This window comes from Batrachochytrium dendrobatidis (assembly GCF_000203795.2).
Source record: "Batrachochytrium dendrobatidis JAM81 unplaced genomic scaffold BATDEscaffold_6, whole genome shotgun sequence".
In the NCBI taxonomy this organism is placed as follows: Eukaryota; Fungi; Chytridiomycota; class Chytridiomycetes; order Rhizophydiales; genus Batrachochytrium; species Batrachochytrium dendrobatidis.
The window spans coordinates 648,348-666,932 of NW_006281104.1; the positions used below are offsets into that span (position 1 = coordinate 648,348).

General features: G+C 40.5%; 7 protein-coding genes across 7 annotated transcripts; 6 read left to right on the forward strand and 1 right to left on the reverse strand.

Moving 5' to 3' along the window:
• Positions 1-126: 126 nt before the first annotated feature.
• On the forward strand, positions 127-2,926 carry BATDEDRAFT_24978 (uncharacterized protein; the record flags this gene model as incomplete). Its single annotated transcript, XM_006678914.1, has 6 exons — positions 127-212; positions 249-1,049; positions 1,281-1,524; positions 1,787-2,550; positions 2,620-2,737; positions 2,801-2,926. 6 exons carry the CDS (start codon positions 127-129, stop codon positions 2,924-2,926), a joined length of 2,139 nt encoding a protein of 712 aa, XP_006678977.1.
• A 1,309-nt stretch (positions 2,927-4,235) lies between these two features.
• On the forward strand, positions 4,236-6,983 carry BATDEDRAFT_88584 (uncharacterized protein; the record flags this gene model as incomplete). Its single annotated transcript, XM_006679134.1, has 1 exon — positions 4,236-6,983. The coding sequence occupies one exon, from the start codon at positions 4,236-4,238 to the stop codon at positions 6,699-6,701; it is 2,466 nt and encodes an 821-aa protein (XP_006679197.1). The 3' UTR covers positions 6,702-6,983.
• A 2,014-nt stretch (positions 6,984-8,997) lies between these two features.
• Positions 8,998-10,237, forward strand: BATDEDRAFT_88585 (uncharacterized protein; the record flags this gene model as incomplete). The annotated part of the gene is made up of 5 exons (XM_006679135.1): positions 8,998-9,169; positions 9,255-9,407; positions 9,529-9,689; positions 9,790-9,900; positions 9,986-10,237. The coding sequence occupies 5 exons, from the start codon at positions 8,998-9,000 to the stop codon at positions 10,148-10,150; spliced, it is 762 nt and encodes a 253-aa protein (XP_006679198.1). The 3' UTR covers positions 10,151-10,237.
• Positions 10,238-10,308: 71 nt separating this feature from the next.
• Positions 10,309-11,081, reverse strand: BATDEDRAFT_88795 (uncharacterized protein; the record flags this gene model as incomplete). Its single annotated transcript, XM_006679215.1, has 3 exons — positions 10,309-10,396; positions 10,471-10,498; positions 10,943-11,081. 3 exons carry the CDS (start codon positions 11,079-11,081, stop codon positions 10,309-10,311), a joined length of 255 nt encoding a protein of 84 aa, XP_006679278.1.
• Positions 11,082-11,412: 331 nt separating this feature from the next.
• On the forward strand, positions 11,413-14,156 carry BATDEDRAFT_19595 (phosphoenolpyruvate carboxykinase PCK1). Its single transcript, XM_006678849.1, has 4 exons — positions 11,413-11,589; positions 12,292-12,449; positions 12,556-12,724; positions 12,821-14,156. Exons 1-4 carry the CDS (start codon positions 11,487-11,489, stop codon positions 14,020-14,022), a joined length of 1,632 nt encoding a protein of 543 aa, XP_006678912.1. The 5' UTR covers positions 11,413-11,486; the 3' UTR covers positions 14,023-14,156.
• Positions 14,157-14,437: 281 nt separating this feature from the next.
• Positions 14,438-16,260, forward strand: BATDEDRAFT_24981 (uncharacterized protein; the record flags this gene model as incomplete). Its single annotated transcript, XM_006678915.1, has 6 exons — positions 14,438-14,591; positions 14,623-14,732; positions 15,019-15,252; positions 15,331-15,484; positions 15,593-15,814; positions 15,860-16,260. The coding sequence occupies 6 exons, from the start codon at positions 14,438-14,440 to the stop codon at positions 16,258-16,260; spliced, it is 1,275 nt and encodes a 424-aa protein (XP_006678978.1).
• A 223-nt stretch (positions 16,261-16,483) lies between these two features.
• On the forward strand, positions 16,484-18,491 carry BATDEDRAFT_11713 (uncharacterized protein; the record flags this gene model as incomplete). The annotated part of the gene is made up of 6 exons (XM_006678825.1): positions 16,484-16,752; positions 17,346-17,475; positions 17,554-17,858; positions 17,928-17,976; positions 18,063-18,197; positions 18,279-18,491. The coding sequence occupies 6 exons, from the start codon at positions 16,484-16,486 to the stop codon at positions 18,489-18,491; spliced, it is 1,101 nt and encodes a 366-aa protein (XP_006678888.1).
• Between the last annotated feature and the right edge of the window lie 94 nt (positions 18,492-18,585).

An 18,585-nucleotide genomic window follows, 5' to 3' on the forward strand; every position in this document is an offset into this window, starting at 1 on the left:
ACTAGAAAATTGAGTGTCTCAGCAACGACTCTTTTTCATCTTCTACCCTGTCCAATTGTAATGTATAGAAATAATAACCATTTAAATATAAATTCAATACAGATCTGAAGCTAAAACACCAAGGAGATGCCTGCTTCAAGACTTGGAGACTGCACTGGAAAGTCCCATGCCAACACCAACATCTACTATTGGAATGTCATACCGTGGAAACGGTAAGATTGATTTCAATGCCATTCTATTTTCAAAAGTATCCAAAACTTATTTGGTTCAAATGTTGCAGCAGCTCGCTCTTATAGAAAACTGACTCGAATGAATACTGCGTCTGGTCGGCTGGAAGCTCAGGGAACTGCGTCACTTTTTGGGGGAAGTTGTGTCAATGACTTGTCAACCAGTTCCCAGATGCTTTTATGCTCTAGCTCCAATAGCTGCGATACCACATCCAGCCACAGCGCATCTTTTTCAGGATCATCCCTCAGCTCTCCGCCTCAGCATGCAATGAGCTCTTCCTCCCCAGATCCATCGTATTCAACTTTATTCCCCACTTTCAATACCTTGAACAAAATACCACATGCTTCCAGAGCTGCCGAAATGAGCTCTTGTGAAGACAGCACACGAATGCAACCAAAGGAGACTCTAGATACCGTTGCTCCTTTGAATCATATGTTTTTGGATCAGAATGCATTTCAGCGCAATGTACTTCCGCTTCATATTGGACGTACACAGCCGCTTTTTACCCAATTTTCTGAATGTAAAACTACAGGAAAATCGACCATGGTGCTTGATGATAGATCGTGTTGTCCCGTCATTGCTTCAAAAAAAGACGAGTCGATAAAATCAACAACATTGTTGAAAAAAGCAGATGATGCATCTACAGATGATACTACTGCATCTAACCATGGCTCTTTTCCAATGAGCCGTGATAGAGACCACCCATTGTCATTCACTACTGCACCATCTAAAATGGAATCTGAAACTGTTTTTCAGACAGCTCCTGCTGCTCGCACTCATGTATCGACCAAACCCTCCAGGATGGACATGTTTACAAAAGGGTATGTTTTCTGTCATACTACCCCACGTGCATAATCTACGTGTTGGTTTGTAATAACCTTACCGCTGGCTTAGATCTGTAACAAATCATATACTGACAGGTGTATGTTTGTATTATCAAGCAACACCTGCTTCTGTCTAATCACCTTGTCGGTTGCTTAACCTTTTATACTAATTGACCAACATTTTTTGTTTTAAACAACCGTAATGTCTACACTTGATATGATACATAGTGGCATATCTCATTGGAACCAACGTACGACCAATACGTTAACAGTGGATAGCACACTAGATGGACAAGGTCATGTCCAGCCAAATTCGTACATGTCATCTCTGCACACTTCTGGCTCAAGTCTGTCAACAGCTTTGCACATTTCTACTTCTTCCAAACCGCCGCGAGCTCCTGCTTTTGGTTATGGAAACGCTGCCTCGAGTGCCGCCAATAGCAAACCCGGTCGATTCAAGTTGGTTACAGATGTAAGCATATGCATTAATTATTGCCATGGTATTTGAATCTGTGCTGGGCTGGTCATAATCCTACTCTGGCTCCTGTGTTGCTTTGTAAACACTGAAGTGGTATCTGCATCACTATACTATTATTGGTATTAGAATTTTGGTAGTGCGTTTCAAGAGATGCAACTATAAACTGGATCAGTTTAACTCTATCCAGTGTCTAAAGATGGTTTATTTAGAAATACTGTTACTAACGACTTACTTTGTTTTTACCCATGCTTTGTAGCAACGCTTGTTTTGTAATCTGTCCAAATCCGACTTTGGCAGCAGTACAGCAGTCATCACTGCAGAAAAATGTGTCTTGTCCGAACATCAGCGACCATCGACTCGACGATCCAAACTGCCACAATCTAGAAAGCAGGTGGGATTGCAACCCCGTTTGCTACACACAAGTGACAACTGCTTCTTGACTGAGCAACGAAATGACACTACTCTGTCCGACTCGACTGCGTCTGACCATAAGTGTATACCTTTACTTTCCAGACGTACCCGTCCAATCTCTACCATGGACATGGATATTGATCTGCGAACAGTAACTACAGCAGTCTGTCGGTCCATTCTTCCGACACAAAAGCATGGACAGCCTCCGATCAAGATGCGACGAGCCAACACTGTCATTGGCTTTGGCCAATCTGAGCATCCTGAGCAACCACATCTTCATCATCAGCCTCAGCTATCCCTGTCTAGTCCATTCTGTACATCGGATGAGACATCATTACTTCCTAGCATGCTTGTTCCAGGCAAAGATATGATTCGACGTATAACAGTGGATACGCTTGCACAAGTTTTGGATGGCAAATTTGATCAAATTGAATCATTTCATCTTGTGGATTGTCGGTATGGATACGAGTATGCTGGTGGACATATTAATGGAGCAAAGAATGTCACTTCAGTTCAAGATCTTGAACACTACTTTACATCTCCACCTTCAAACAACCAGACTGTGATTGTCTTTCATTGCGAGTATTCTGCACAACGAGCACCTCAAATGTATGTATAAATGGGTTTGTTTAGATGAGTAAGCTAAACTGACTAGTATCGTTCTTGTACGTAATACAGGGCACTGCATTTCCGAAGCATGGATCGAAACATTAATGCCATGGCATATCCTAAACTGCACTATCCACATATATATGTGCTTTCAGGAGGCTATCGCGAGTTTTTCAAATCCTACATGGTGAGTTTTATCCCATACAACTATTATGGACAAGAATATTATAGCTGATTTAAACTATAATAGTTTCGATGTGAGCCTCAGGCATATGTTGAAATGACGGATGCACAACATACTGAAGATTACAAGGCAGGTGTAATTCAGAATCGCCGACAATTTCGCAAGGCATTTTCTGATGGGTTTTTGAGATGATTTGGGCAGTGTAATATTTTGCACATATTTTTTGGTTGATGGATACAAGATTGCCAATCAACAAAAAACAGGCATTTTTTGGAATGGTTGGTAAAAGTTTCTAATACACACTGCGTTTATTGACGCAATAATAGTTGAAAATGATTAAATTCTAAAGGGACAGGATGGGTGTAGTTGGACATTGTGGATTCATTTCACTGCCATGTTCACATAGAATGTGATACCAAACAATGGAGTTGAATGCATAATAAACAGCCAGTTTCATGGAATGATGGGTGCCAAATTGCTGGACAATGTTGCATTTTAGACTTTACAAAGTAGAGTTGTGTTCCCGAGACTTTGTTGTCTTGGCTAGACCATATCTGATATTTAGACTACAACAGGAGTCCGAGGACAGTTTAGCCAATATCTGGATTGCAATGAATCAATCTAATGATTGCGCAATGTAAGGTCATGTCAAACGAGAAGAAAGGGAAAAGTTTAGTTGAAAACCAAGTTTGTAGTATGATGGATGTTGTGTTGGATTGGGAATATCAACCTGTAATAGAAAGGAGCAACGAGTAGTCAATGCCAGATGAATACAACAGTAACAACCGAGACACTTGACATGTACGCGGTGGATATTTCTGTTGATGGGAGTTTAGTGCTAAATATCAGACAGAAGCTACAAGTGTAGTAGAGAAGCCTGAAATTTAATGGCTCACATAATCTAGTAGGGAATGAACGCCCATTTGAATGTAAAAACTAGAATTTTTTGTATGATGGGATAGAGATGGATGAGTCGACAACCCATGATATTTCAACCATCAATACAGTGAATAAGTAGGTGTGGCTATGAATTGTATACCCTCAGTAACCAATGCTGTGTTTAGCACATGAAGGCTTACAACCCGCTTGTGTTTGTTTGAATGGGTTAGTTGGTCAGCACTCGTCGTCAAGACCCTAAGAATCGAATGTGTACAATCCAGTCCCAAATCAGTGCCAGCTCTGTCCACCAAGTCCTTGCAACAAGGGTATATTCTCACGAATAGTCTCACGAACAAACCCTTGTTGATGCTTTTGCAATAGTAAAGAAACGCCGTCGACCTCCACCACCCATCATTCATCCACTGCTTTACTCGACCAAAAAAGCGCAATGGCCGCCGTGCTTTTTGCAGGCAATTTTTTGGTTTGCCAACAATTGTCAAACTTGTCAAGTGGTGGTCTTTAGCAGATTAGACTTCTACTGGACAAGTGTTTTGATTTGAAAATACCAACCAGCTTCAGGAATATTTACGACAGAACTGTGCAGCTACAGTCCATTTTATCAATGTCTGGCATTGAAGAAGCTACTGTCTTTCCCTTTTCACAGACTTCTCACGGCTGCTTTCCAAGTCGCCATTCTAATGCTATGTCTAGCGCAACTCATCACTCATGCAACTGCAGACTCGAGCATTGCTCTCACAATCCGAGCAAAGCACTCTCTACTCTTCCACCTTTACTGATGCCAACGTACATGTCTTCTTCCTGTTGTTCTGCTGATCCCTCTCCTGTCTTTGCAAATGGACTGCCTGTACATTTGGCTGGGTCCTACAACTGCCATGTTGCTGCCAATTCCCGCTATTCGGGCAGCTTCTATGGCGATGCGGGTCAACCTGTTGGTCATACCACTGCATTGTCAGGCTGCGCTGGTCGTAACTTTTATAGCAATGAAGATGCTCATGTTCTAACTCCCCCTGGCACAAACTACGGTCCCATATCTGGACCATTCGCCATGACTACTGGGTCGTCATTTCCAGTTACTGAAAATACGAATGGTTTGACTGGTCTATCTGACTGCGCTGCCGCCATGTCTGCCAGAGACTTACCATGGGCTTGTCAATCTCATAAATCTACTCGAGACAACCGTCAGTGCGTGATGACCAAACCACCCTTTAGCAGCGTTGTATCGCAAAAATCAAGTTATCACTCGTGTGATGAATACGAATCTGCTGTTCAGCATTCTGCCATTCCCCAAACTGACTATTACTACAACTACCCCAACGACCACAATTGCTACCCTCCACCTTTTATGCAAACCCCTCAGAACCAACCACAATCTGAATTCAGTTACTGCTCCGCTACACACCCATCTTACTACACCACTCACCAACTACAACTCGCTCGAGCACAATCCTATTCTTCAGCACAAGAAGCATCATCTTCAACAGGCCGGCCCATCTTGTCCGCCAGTTTAAAATCACATCAACGCTCCTTCGACGATCCTCATTGGGATCAATATAGCTATGAGCAGCAGCAACAATATCCCAAATCCCGTCACTTTACTCAACCACCTTTGGCAGTTCCAGAATCTCGTCAATCGTCATATCACTTTACTTGTGGACCCGATCATTTATATACATCTCAGCAACACTATCTTCAGAATGTACCAGGCTCTCGCAATGTTGCTCCATTATACTCGCTCGAATCTGGTGAGCTATCTCCTAGCAACCACACTAGAGAAAGAGCATTTGCAAAGGCCATACCCACTACTTTTTATGCTTATCCCATAGATGATCATTTTGCATCTAGATCCGTCAGTTCGACTCCCAAAGCATGTTCCGTCATGTCTTCCAGACTCGACTGCAATAAACGACGCAGCAACTGTGTTTCGCATGACATATACGAGAGTAAGCGACAAAAAACAGTCAAGACTTTGGTTCCATCTGCTCCACATCACCAACAGCAACTGATACAATCCCATCACTCGGGGACTTTGACTGCATCTGCTGCTGCTGTTCCTTCCCTAGAGCAAGCATCTGCTCCTGTGCTTGTAACGGCATCTCCTTTACTACTTGTATCTTCTCCTGCTCATGGCTCACATTACTATATCAGCACTCCAGAATACACTGGCAAACTGTCTCGGCAGCAAGCGACTGTTTCAAGCAACGAATCCTTTATGTCCAACACTGATACCGAAACGTTTTGTAATGGCTCCATATCACCACGTTCAGTGATTAAACTCGAACCCACTCGTCAATTGACTGCAATGCTTAAAAAGGAGTCTCGATACTTGGTCTCTCAAGATTGGACATCTTCTCTTCTTCGGTCAGAACTCGTGGATCTGGTATTGAAGACATGTCGTGCTCGCCACTATCAGGGCGAGACAGCCTATATATCTATGAATCTACTAGATAGATATGTGTCACATACAAAGGTTAATATGCGTAAACAAGGAAGACTTCTTGCACTATCATGTGTTTATATCGCAGCCAAGATGGCTGAAGAGACTATGGAGCCTTTTACTGGAGATATGGTGCATGACGAGGTGTATGCCTTTCAACGTAAAGACATCAAACGTATGGAGCGCAAGATTAGCACAGCTCTTGAATGGAATTTTGCAATCATTACTCCTCATGTAATCATGCATGAATTCTTCAACAGTCTTGGTACTCCTGATGTACGATGCAGCAACTTTCATCATACATCTGCTGTCACCCGTGCTATGCGCTACAATAACTACCCATCAACATCACATAGACGATCCCCTCCAACAGTAGCCACTAGGGACAGAGTGTTTGCATTACTAGATACTACATTGGAACATATAGCCACATCATCTAGTCTGTCGACAGCTTATACCAGCACAGCTCCATCCGTTATTGTAGCGACAGTGCTGACTTGTATTTGCTCCTTGAAACTTGTTCATCCTACTCAGATTACACTCGAGGACATTGCATCAGTCTTTGGCACCTCTTGTAATTTACCATCTCGATTGTTGTCCAAATGCAAAACCATTTTGACTGCAACTGCATAATCCTTCATCTTGGTCTGTTGTTTTACATTATATTTACATCTTTTTTATATGCATCTTGTGAATACCCTCGGTACTTTTGATCATTTTCCACAACGATCCGACATTGTTACTTGAATTTTGCTTATTTTTTACCTTTATTAATGTTGTCCATTCAAGGTCAGCTTATACAATCTCATTTTTTCATTGCTGCATGTCTATTTTTGCCTAATCATTCTATTACTTTGAGTTGTAAAATCGATATTTGATTACCTGAATATATAGTTGAGGGGCAAACATTTAGTCAACTTTTGTTATTTTGTGGAGTTCATGTACTATTGTTTTAGATTTGATATTGTAGATAGTTGATGCACATCCATGTTGAGTAAGATTGATTAGAGTGTTGAAGATTGAACATGGTACTTTAGATTCGAGTGTGTATTGGACATGATTTCAATTAGCAAATAATCGGCTATTAACTGTACTCGCGTAAAATGGAACATCAAATAAGCTAAAATACATGATAGTCTCATATTGAATGAATATCAATACTATTGGACAACATTGTGTCCTTTTGAATTATTGTTTAGAAATGGGTTTTGGTTTTAGCATTCAAAACATGTCCTTTTACGTATCAATATCTACTTTTTATAATATATTGTCATCAAACATTGATTGATGGCTTAGCAACCTTGTAGTCATCAACACTTGGACAACGAGATGCTGCAAGTGTACTTGTGGACCTTTACCCAACGCAAATGTCTCGGCCAACAATGTCAATGATCTTGAAAACCATATTACGTACAAAACCCAACATTTGTAAGTGACAGATTATCATAAGGAAATGTGACCAGACTTTATTGGGAATATTCAAGCAAATGTCTAGATTGCAATGAATGAATCTGGTGATTGTACAATGTATGGCTATACAAAGACAAAACTGCAAGATTTAAACACAACAGTTCAAAACTATAGTTTGTAATCATATGATGGTCGGTATGTTTGAGATGGATCAAAACAGCCGACAAGACTGTACTATTCTGACTTTCTAAACAACGCTATGCAACATTCCCCAACACGCATGTTATTCTAGACAACATTCCATTCCACAAAACAACACACTTTGATCATTGTCTATTCCTGATTGGACTGTAAGATAAATTCAAGATTCATTTTGTGAAGACGACTTTAAAAAGGTTCAAAATAGACTTGTGCTAAAACTGAACAAATTTATCAAAACTATTATTTTTGCAGTTTACAATTCGGACATTCTAGACTTATGAGCAATCTCAATGACCAGTTACTTGATGAAACTGAATACTCCAAACCAGTTGAACCGTTGCATGTTATTTGCAGAAAACTGCAGCAAGACACTTTACTGGAGTTGATGGGCAAGGTTGATACTCGAATCGTTAATGCCAATTATATCATTGTATTGTCAAGATCCCATAAGCTGACTGATTACTGTCTACCTTTGTCTATTTAGCATCCACTTCAGCTACAGTCTTTGCAACCATCAAATTCACCAGACATGTTTCCTCTGTGTCCATCTTCTATCTATATTTACGGTATGCCATGTACTGGCAAAAGCACAACCTTGAAACACATCCTCTGCAATGATACCTCGACCCGATCGGTTTGGATCAACTGTTTAGAAGCATATACGCTTCGCTTGTTGTTTGAATCGATACTCGATGCATTAGCTGGAGTGGATTCATCTGCTGCAAACGGCTATAGAGCTTATGCTCGCTGTGATACTCTGGACGAGTTTGTTGAACATATAAGAGAGATATGCGGTAGTTCAAGTGCTCAGATGGAAACCAGCTCAACTCTGTTTTTGGTATGTGTGATGCATCCATGCTTTATATTGATTAATTGGGTCTGCAAATAGTTTGAAAAGACGTAAATTGATGTGCATGATATTACCGAATCTAGGTTTTTGAAAAAGCGGATTCATTGCGAGATCTTGGATGTCCGACATTGATTTCATACCTGCTTAATTTATCAGAATGGGTGGGTTGACTATTATGAATGGTTCATCTTGTGCAGTTGGCCCAGTCGTATGACGATACTCATTGCAATCTTTGTATACAACAGAGCGGCGTTCGACTGTGTGTTATATTTATAAGCAATATGGTTTGGGATGACTTTTGCTCAGACTCTCTAGCTAATACATCCATAACCGTCTATTTTCCGCCGTATACCAAAGATAAGCACAATTCAATCTATTGTAGTTGGGTTGTCAAGCGATATGTCAGACTGACATTGACAATTGTTGGTTCTTGATTTATGCTTGGTTTGCGAATAATTACACGAGGCAATGGATATTGTAGCACTTGATTGTCCTAAAACAGAGGCACCTGATTTTTATCTTACGTTTGCAAACACTCTATATGATGTATTTTCATCATCATGCCGTCATTTGACTGAGCTAAGACACATCACTTCACTGCTGTTTCCCAAATACATTGAACCTGTGCTTCAGGGAAAAGGTATAGTGATGATGATTTATTCAATGCAGGATTGTTTCTCTTTAATCCTGCACCACAAAAATTGAGCTGACGTGTATTAATATAGCTACTAGACAGCAAGTCAGTAAACTGTTTGGACTGGCACAGACACACATCAAAGAGGCATTGCACTCGCTTTACTTGCGCGATATTTCATCTTGTGAATGGCAGCGCAGAAGCACAAAGAGTAACGGACTAGTTTCGACAAACGTAGATCTTGGTATGAAAGTGTTTTGAATCATGTAGACTATGGGTAGTTTATCGATTCACATTGAGTCTGATGTCTTGTTTCAAGCACGTTTCTGATTGCATCTACGGTGTGTACTCTATTTTTGATTTAGCCAAATCGTACGACATGCCATATTATACAAAGTTTTTAGTTATTGCATCCTATTTGGCGTCTTTTAATCCACCTCGACTAGACTCGCGCTTTTTTACAAAAGCCAAAGAATCCAAGGGAAAGCGTGTAGGTAAAAAAGGCAGTGTACATAATGGTAGCAAGGTAGAGTTGTTTGTAATTGTATATACAACATGATGGAAATGAGTGTACACATTATATTTTACTAATCCGATTGCATCTTGCTATACAAAACAACGTATAGATGCGACAGCAACTGTTGGGACCCAAAGCGTTTAATGTTGAACGTATGCTGGCGATTTTTTATAGCATTCTTGGTGAAGATGTAGATGTTGGGTTCAATGCACATACACAGGTATATTGATGTTTGATTGTACATGCTGCGTAGATTATGATTCGTCAGGGTTAGGGTTGAGCAACTTATATTTTTTCATGACTAGATCTCCACGTTGGCTTCGCTGCGACTTCTTGTACGGGTTACTACAATGGACAAGATCGATGCAGCAAAATATAAATGCACTGCCAGTTATGAATTTGTGAGCAGCATTGGTAGATCAGTGCGATTTGATCTATCACAGTATTTGTTTGATTTCATCAACGTATAATGAAACTGGTATATTTTCTGGTACAACCATACAGAGTACAATCAAGGCATTGAATTATTTTACAAATAAAGGAAAACGATGCATTTTCATTTGTTGCAAAGTAGATCCGGGCGAGGTTAAAACCACCAAGACAGTGGATTGAATTCCTATTGGCATATTCAATTCTTTGCAGACTCGAGAGACTTGAGGTAGTCGGTAGCTTCGTTTTTGAGAACCTGGTTCTTGGTAGCAGCCTCGACGATGTTGCTGTTTGAAATTTATAGAAAATATATGAGTGAATCAATGTTCAAAACACAATAAACTGGCTCGAAACAACTTACACAATATTGACCCATTTGTCATCGGGAGCTGTAGTTGAGTAAAACCGATATACGCATCAATACAAAAACAAATGGATTAGACAATGGATCGAGAAAAGCAAGGGTGATGAATAGGTCTTTGGATCTTGTTAAAAGGCTTAGACTAGATCAAGTTGTAGACAGCAGTATTGCTAGACTTGAATGTCTTGTAACTGTAACCTAAACAAGATATTACACACTAGCCTGACAACCAAGAGTAAGCTCAGTTGAAGAGGTATCAATTTTTTTCAACAGTAAAGATACTGTCTTCATCCAGAGAGTTGACAAATGGTATTCGACTAGAGTGAATTCAGTCTAATCGAATGATCAAAACTGGTTTATCTCAACATAGTCTGTAGAGTGTAAGCAGTTCAATCCATCCTATGTATGGCTTGTAGAAACAGGTGCAATGTGGTGGTAAGTATTCATTTGAATAGTAGTGCAAGTGGTTTACCATTGGTCAGAGCAGTGTGGATAGAAGCAACACCAAAGTATACGGTTGATCCAGATAGTATGAAAGGAAGATACAGCTTAAGGAAGCTGGTCTTGTAGACCTTCATGCCAAACAGCCTTGGGTAAGAAGCAGCAGACATGATGAACAGTATGGTAAAGAAAGATGTGCAAAAACTTGATTTTATTCACTCTTTGCAAGTGGATTTCCATACAATTGTCAACATGTCTTGAAGTGATTTCAATATTCATTCTCTTGTTTCTCAATCATCGTAATGCATGACTACAGATCTTGACTGCTAATCATAATCATCTCATAGTCTTCTGGCAGTGTAATTCCTTTACATGGGGTAATGAATTCATCATAATCCAGTCTAAACCGGGTATTATACAAACCAGCCGCTTTGGTCAAGTGTTAATTTTATCCTATAAATAGCTGTAATTTCCTTGATTCCTGTTTGCTTTCCGCAAACTCTTGCACATCTCTCGAGTTGTCTTGTAAGCAATCCATCAAGCCTTTGACACTCAGTCTTGCATAACTATTTAAAATGACTCATTTCCGCAGAAACGAAGAAGAGATTCATGATGAGATCCATGAGGCTCTCCATCGTGATGCCCGTGTCGACTACACTAAGCCCATCTTCCGAAATGGTAAAGTATTTTATATCAGTTACTTGTAGTATGTCCTGCAATCTATGTTACTTGTTTCATCTCATAAAGCATCAGCTTTGTCAAGTGCACCCTATACTTGATGTTGAGTACATCTCAACTGCCGTTTAAAACGGTTAGTTGATTGACTTCATTGTGAACAAGGTTGTCATAAGACATGTGTTCTTATAGCTGGCATTTCAATGCAATGAGCTAGAAGTGGTGGGTTAAAAGGGGTGAATTGGCCGCATTGATTTGGTCTGTAATGAGATGGCTGTTCTATTGATTGCGTCCAATGGTCGGGTTATTCCGGTCCTGTGCTGTTTGATTCTGGCCCATCACTCTTACGCTTCACTACTCATCTTTCATTAGATCCACTTCATCTGTCCATCATTATCTGGCTGTGCTTCATAGTGACTACTGGCTGGTCAGTTGGACCCTTGATATTGGCAGCTGACATGGCTAAAGCAATTCTCCTACATCACTCTTATTCATCCAAGACGTTGAAGGATTTTGATATCATCGTTTTGGTTCAGTGATGGGGTTGCTTTTACGGTCTTGTGAACCGTAGGCAGCCAATAACTTTACTGTGGCTTTGCTAAATGTATTGACACCATGTGGCCATGATCATGTGAATGTGATATTCCTTTGCATTCTAGTCTTGACAACTAATCTTATGCTAACATGATCTGTTCAATACAATAGCATCTGTTGCTGCCCTTTACGAGCAAGCACTTGTTCATGAGCCTGGTACTTCCATCACCTCTGCAGGTGCTCTTGCTACAGACTCTGGCTCCAAAAAGGGTCGCTCTCCCAAAGACAAGCGTATTGTTGACGAGGCATCCACCACCAACGATATTTGGGTATGCAATGTTAATTAAATTTGGGTATACCAGATTGTGCAATGTTTTGATTGGGTTGTACTGCATAGTGTGCACAGTTGACTAACTATTCATTTTTACATTAAAGTGGGGACCCATCAACTTCAAAATGGTCGAGAACTCGTTCATGGTCAACCGTGAGCGAGCCATTGATTATCTCAATACTCGCGATCGTCTCTATGTGTTTGACGGTTATGCTGGCTGGGATCCCAAATATCGTATCAAGGTCCGTGTTGTGTGTGCTCGTGCCTACCATGGTAAGTCCAACTATCGATGCTATGCGACTGATTCTAAATTAGAATGAATCGACTAACCAATACATTAATGTTACTGATTTCAACCCATCTATTTAGCCTTGTTCATGAACAACATGCTTATTCGTCCAACTGCTGCCGAACTTGAAGATTTTGGTGAGCCCGATTTTACCATTTTCAACGCTGGTAGCTTCCCTGCCAATCGTTTCACCACTGGTATGACCTCTGACACATCTGTCTCGGTCAACTTTGCTCGTCGTGAGATGGTTATTCTTGGCACCCAGTACGCCGGAGAAATGAAAAAGGGTGTGTTCACCGTAATGCACTACCTCATGCCCAAACGTGGAGTTCTTTCACTTCATTCTTCTGCCAACGAGGGTCCTAACGGTGACGTTTCGCTTTTCTTTGGTCTCTCTGGAACCGGAAAGACCACCTTGTCTGCCGATCCCCATCGTAGCCTCATTGGTGATGATGAGCACTGCTGGTCTGACCATGGTGTGTTCAACATTGAGGGTGGTTGCTATGCCAAATGCATTGATCTCTCTGCCGAAAAGGAACCCGAAATTTTCGGTGCCATCCGCTTTGGATCTGTCGTTGAGAATGTTGTTTATGATCAAGCTACTCGTGTTGTTGATTATAACGACGCATCCAAGACTGAAAACACTCGATGTGCATACCCCATTGAGTTTATTCCCAACGCCAAAATCCCTTGTGTTTCCACTCATCCCAGCAACATCGTCATGCTTACTTGCGATGCTTTTGGTGTGCTTCCACCCGTTTCCAAACTTACTTCTTCCCAAGCCATGTACCATTTCATTTCTGGATACACTGCTAAAATTGCCGGTACTGAGGAAGGCGTCACTGAACCCCAGGCCACCTTCTCTGCCTGTTTCGGTGCACCGTTCCTTGTTTGGCATCCAGTCAAATATGCTACTATGCTTGCCGAAAAAATCAAGACCCACAAGGCCAATGTCTGGCTCATTAACACCGGCTGGAACGGTGGTGCATACGGTGTTGGCAAGCGTATCTCTCTCAAGTACTCGCGTGCCATCATTGATGCCATCCACAGTGGTGAGCTTGCCAAGGCAGAATGGGAAAGCTATCCCATCTTTGGTCTTTCTATCCCCAAAAGCGTTGCTGGCTGCCCATCTGAAATTCTCAACCCCTCCAAGACATGGATGGGCACTGAGGCATCTTACAAAGCCACACTTGAAAAGCTTGCAAAACTTTTCATTGAAAACTTCAAAACCTATGAAGACAAGGCATCGCATGAGATCATTTCTGCTGGACCCAAACTCTAAGCAAAATGCCCACGACTTGACCATGTTTTCTACTTAACTTTTTTCGTTCATCAATGTGCCTTTATGAAATCTATTTGAGCCATATTTGCAATTTACAGCGTATTCACGTAAAATGAAACACTTTTCTGCATCTGACTTGCAATGACTGTTTTGGGATAGTAATTGAATAGTCATGCTTATTAGAAGCCTGCTGTTCATTCAGATGCAAATCCAATACACAACCAAACTCTTGGAATGCATTTGTTGTATTCTAAAAGTGAGATGAAGTATTACAAGACAAATCTATATTTAGTATTCCACATGAATAAGAGTGTAGAAGAGCAATGAATTGGTTCAAACGCACTATTTCCTGAGGATGTCTTGATACCTTGACCTGAATCCAACTACACATTCAAGAATGTGAATTCAACAAGCGATGGTTGCTGAGAGGTCATTAACAAGCTTACGTCTGCCATTTTTATCCATGCCATCCACTCCTCTACCTATGCCTTCTAGCTGGTACTTTATGCGGTTTTTTCAGATTCTTGTCATGGTCAGCTGTCGCATAGAGTCGCTCAAGTTTGAGGCAAGTCAGTAAACGACTGTTGTTCACTGGTCAAGTTAAAGACTGCGCTTTCTTGAGATTCCAAGTCTGTGGTATTCAAGGCAATCTATTTGATGGCTTGAATATATGGGATTCGCAGTCTACAAATAAGCCAAGATGCTTTTTGGTAGATATGCTTTAGTCTATTTCAACCCTTTCCTATTCTTGGTTCATGACTCGCATCCAATGGATCAACAACGGTTTATTCAGTTTCTAGATAATATGCAACTGTAAATCGGGTTTGAAATGGAGAGTTGAATCCATTCACTCAAACTCTGTGTTTCTGGCTTTTCATTCCCATGAACCTGGTTCTAGATCTGTCATAGCATGCTGGATGAATGTGCACTGTGTGTGTGACTTGACTAACATCAACTGTTATCTAAACTCTTGACTTGAACGATTTGTTTGTACAGCAATTCTTGTCACTTTTAAAAACACACACAGAACAAACTCTACATGTCTTTGATGAGTACTTTATTTCTCTCGAGCCCGATTTACTGGATGCGTTTCAGTCATTGCAAAGCGAAATGTGTTTAAAGCATGAGTTGCGTGATGGCATGATACGACTGTGTGAATCTTTCTCTGTCCAATCCCAGGTGTATGATATCTTGCGTAACGCAGATCCAAATCCAGATGTTCTGTTTCAGGTAGAATCACTATTCAATGTGAAACCCCTGTCATGACGTTCAATTCCACATCACTTTAACTTGCATTCCTGTTTGTAGGAGTATTTAGACTGTCTTGATTTGGGATCTATCAATGGACATCACGGTAATATCATTCAAAATATATGGGAGTGGTTTGATCGCAAACTTTCTCCTCGGGATGTGCAGTGTCTGAGAGTAGTGTTTGCTGAAGCCGAGGTTTCACAAGAGTTTGGTAAGATTTAATCTTTTCATATTGATATGACAGGACGCATATACTATGAGTAGTATCAACCCAACTAATGCATCACATACCATGACACGCTGATTCATGATTGTATAGGTATAGATCAGGATGTCATGGCCAAAGCACGACATCTTATTTCCAACGACGCCATCTACCTTGGCATATTGTCGACGCTAACACAACACAACACTCGCAATATACCCTGGAGTGAGACCGTTGGAACTATTCAACATTTGGTAGATGGACATAGCATGGGACTATGGGAATCACTAGAAAATCTATTTGACGAATGGCGTGGTGTTCCATTGTCATTACTACGTATGTGTACCATGATGTTGCTTGACTTGCTGTCATATACTCAAGAACTGCTGACGAGTCATTTACAAATGCATCCATTTACATTTGAAATAGTAGGTCAACAGGGTGATGGAGATCGCACAGAAGAACCTGACCCTTTGGCTATACCACCCATTGGTGACGGTGAATATATCCATCAAGTTGAGGAAGGCTTTAACGAACAAGATACTCGAGATGGTTTTGTATCTGAAGGTTCTTTTGGAACTGATTCGGATATAGATAATACAGGTCGCGACTCGAATAGGGAATATGACATTGACGGATGTGTAAGCTACGTAGGAGAAGATTTGGGACAATATAGAGATCAAGATATCTCTAGTATGTACAAATACAGGGATACCGATGGTGTAGCTATGAATGAGATTTTAGAAGAATCGTATTGCTGGGAGGATCCAGCAGGTCGATAAGAAAAAACAGTCATAATATATGTTTTTATTGGTCAATACACTTTTTTACTATTAAAAACAGTGTTTTGAACAGTTGAAATCACTCGATGAATTTGAATGGCAAGTCGATTGTTCATGAAATTTTCGAGGTTTTTTATTTTTCAACTTCAACTGCCATAACAATCAACCGATTGCCATACTCAACCAGACAGCAACACATTCACAAAAGTAACAGCAGCCAGTCATGTCTACTATAATCGATAAAATCAAGGACATTGAAAATGAGATGTCCAAGACTCAAAAGAACAAGGCTACGGCGTATCACTTGGGCACTCTCAAGGCAAAACTTGCAAAGCTTAGAAGAGAACTGCTTACTCCTACTAGTGGTGCTGGTGCAAGTGGTGTTGGATTTGATGTGGCCAAGACGGGTGTGGCTCGAGTTGGCTTTGTAGGATTTCCTTCTGTTGGAAAGTCGACTCTCATGTCCAAGCTGACCGGCACTGTTTCTGAAGTGTAAGTAATCGACCCTTCACTAAAAAGCATCAAACGTTGCATTGATCTTGTTGGTTGAGTGTGCACTTGTTTCATACTGGATATGAGATCTCATGTCTAGCTTTATGCAGAGATTTAAAACAATCTGAAATTCATACCATTTACAACCGTATTCGCAAAATGGAATGCCATCTCTTGCATTCGTTATTTTGCTTCGGGATAAGCCATCGTTGATCATTCGTTACGCTTTGCTATTAGAAATTGACTTGGACATTTCAACTCTTTGAAACACAATGTCATTATATAATCAAACTATGGTTTTGAACTTTTCTCTTTATTTGACAGCCATGCATTCTACAGTCACCAGATCTCCCATTGAAATCCATGCATTGGGCTCAACTGTTTTCAATCCAATCCTTACAAACTTCCTGCTGTATCCTAAAATCATGTTCGCGTTCTAGTTCATAAAGACAATGTCCAGTAAATTTGACATCAAACATGACTGTTTATTCTGCAGACACCCTTATTTAGTATTTCATGTTACATGAATACGACTGTACAATTTGACTTTTAAAATCATAATACTTATAATTTCAAATCGATATTTAAACTAGTGGAGCATACGAATTCACTACTCTTACAACCGTACCCGGTGTGATTCATTACAAGGGTGCCAAAATTCAAATGCTGGATTTACCTGGTATTATTGAAGGTGCAAAGGACGGTAAAGGTCGTGGTCGTCAGGTGTGTACAACTGTCTTGACGTATTGTTCAATGCCAACCTTGTCAACTAAATCCCCAACACTTTAAACTCTGAAATAGGTTATTGCAGTTGCACGTACATGCTCTCTTATTTTTATTGTATTGGATGTACTCAAACCATTGGGCGACAAAAAGATTATCGAGCGTGAACTTGAAGGATTCGGAATCCGTCTCAACAAAAAACCACCAGCAATTACTTTTAAAAAAAAGGAAAAGGGTGGTATCAACGTCACCAGCACTGAAAAGCTCACACATTTAGATGGTGATCTGATCAAGGCAATTCTGTCCGAGTATAAGATTCACAATGCGGATATTTCGCTTAGATGTGATGCCACTGCTGACGAGCTTATCGATGTGATGGAAGGGTAAATAGTGTTTACAACAAACTTGTTTTTGAATCCTTTTCATTACTAATCATGTGAATTTATATTCAGAAACCGTGCATACATTCCTGCTTTGTACGTTTTAAACAAGATCGATCAGGTATTGCTTTAAATAGTATATATTTTTGCGATGTGCTATACAATTGAACAAATCGTGTCGTTTAACTTTTTTGAAATATTAAATAGATTTCCATCCAAGAACTTGACATCATCTATCGGATTCCTCATTCTGTTCCTGTTAGCTCGCATCACGAATGGAACTTTGATGATTTGCTTGATATGATGTGGAAATACCTCAGTCTTGTTCGTATATATACCAAGGTAGGCTTTTACTCAACTCCAATTGTTTCCAATCTTTATCTTTGGCCTGACATTGTTTTTTAATACCATTTGTTCATCTAGCCCAAGGGACAACTTCCAGATTACTCGGCACCTGTTGTCATGCGAGAAGGAAAATGCACAGTTGAAGATTTTTGTAATTCGATACACAAAGGTCTTTTGCGTGATTTTAGAAACGCTTTGGTATGGGGCTCGTCTGTCAAACACAATCCACAAAAAGTAGGCAAGGAGCATGTCATGTGCGATGAAGATGTTGTTCAGATTCTCAAAAAGTGATGCAACGTGTCACAGTTTGGCTTTGTGAACCTGTGTAGTGGTTTTTATTTCTATCTTGGCTGGTCTATCAAAGTCTGCCGCATAGTCTAGTATC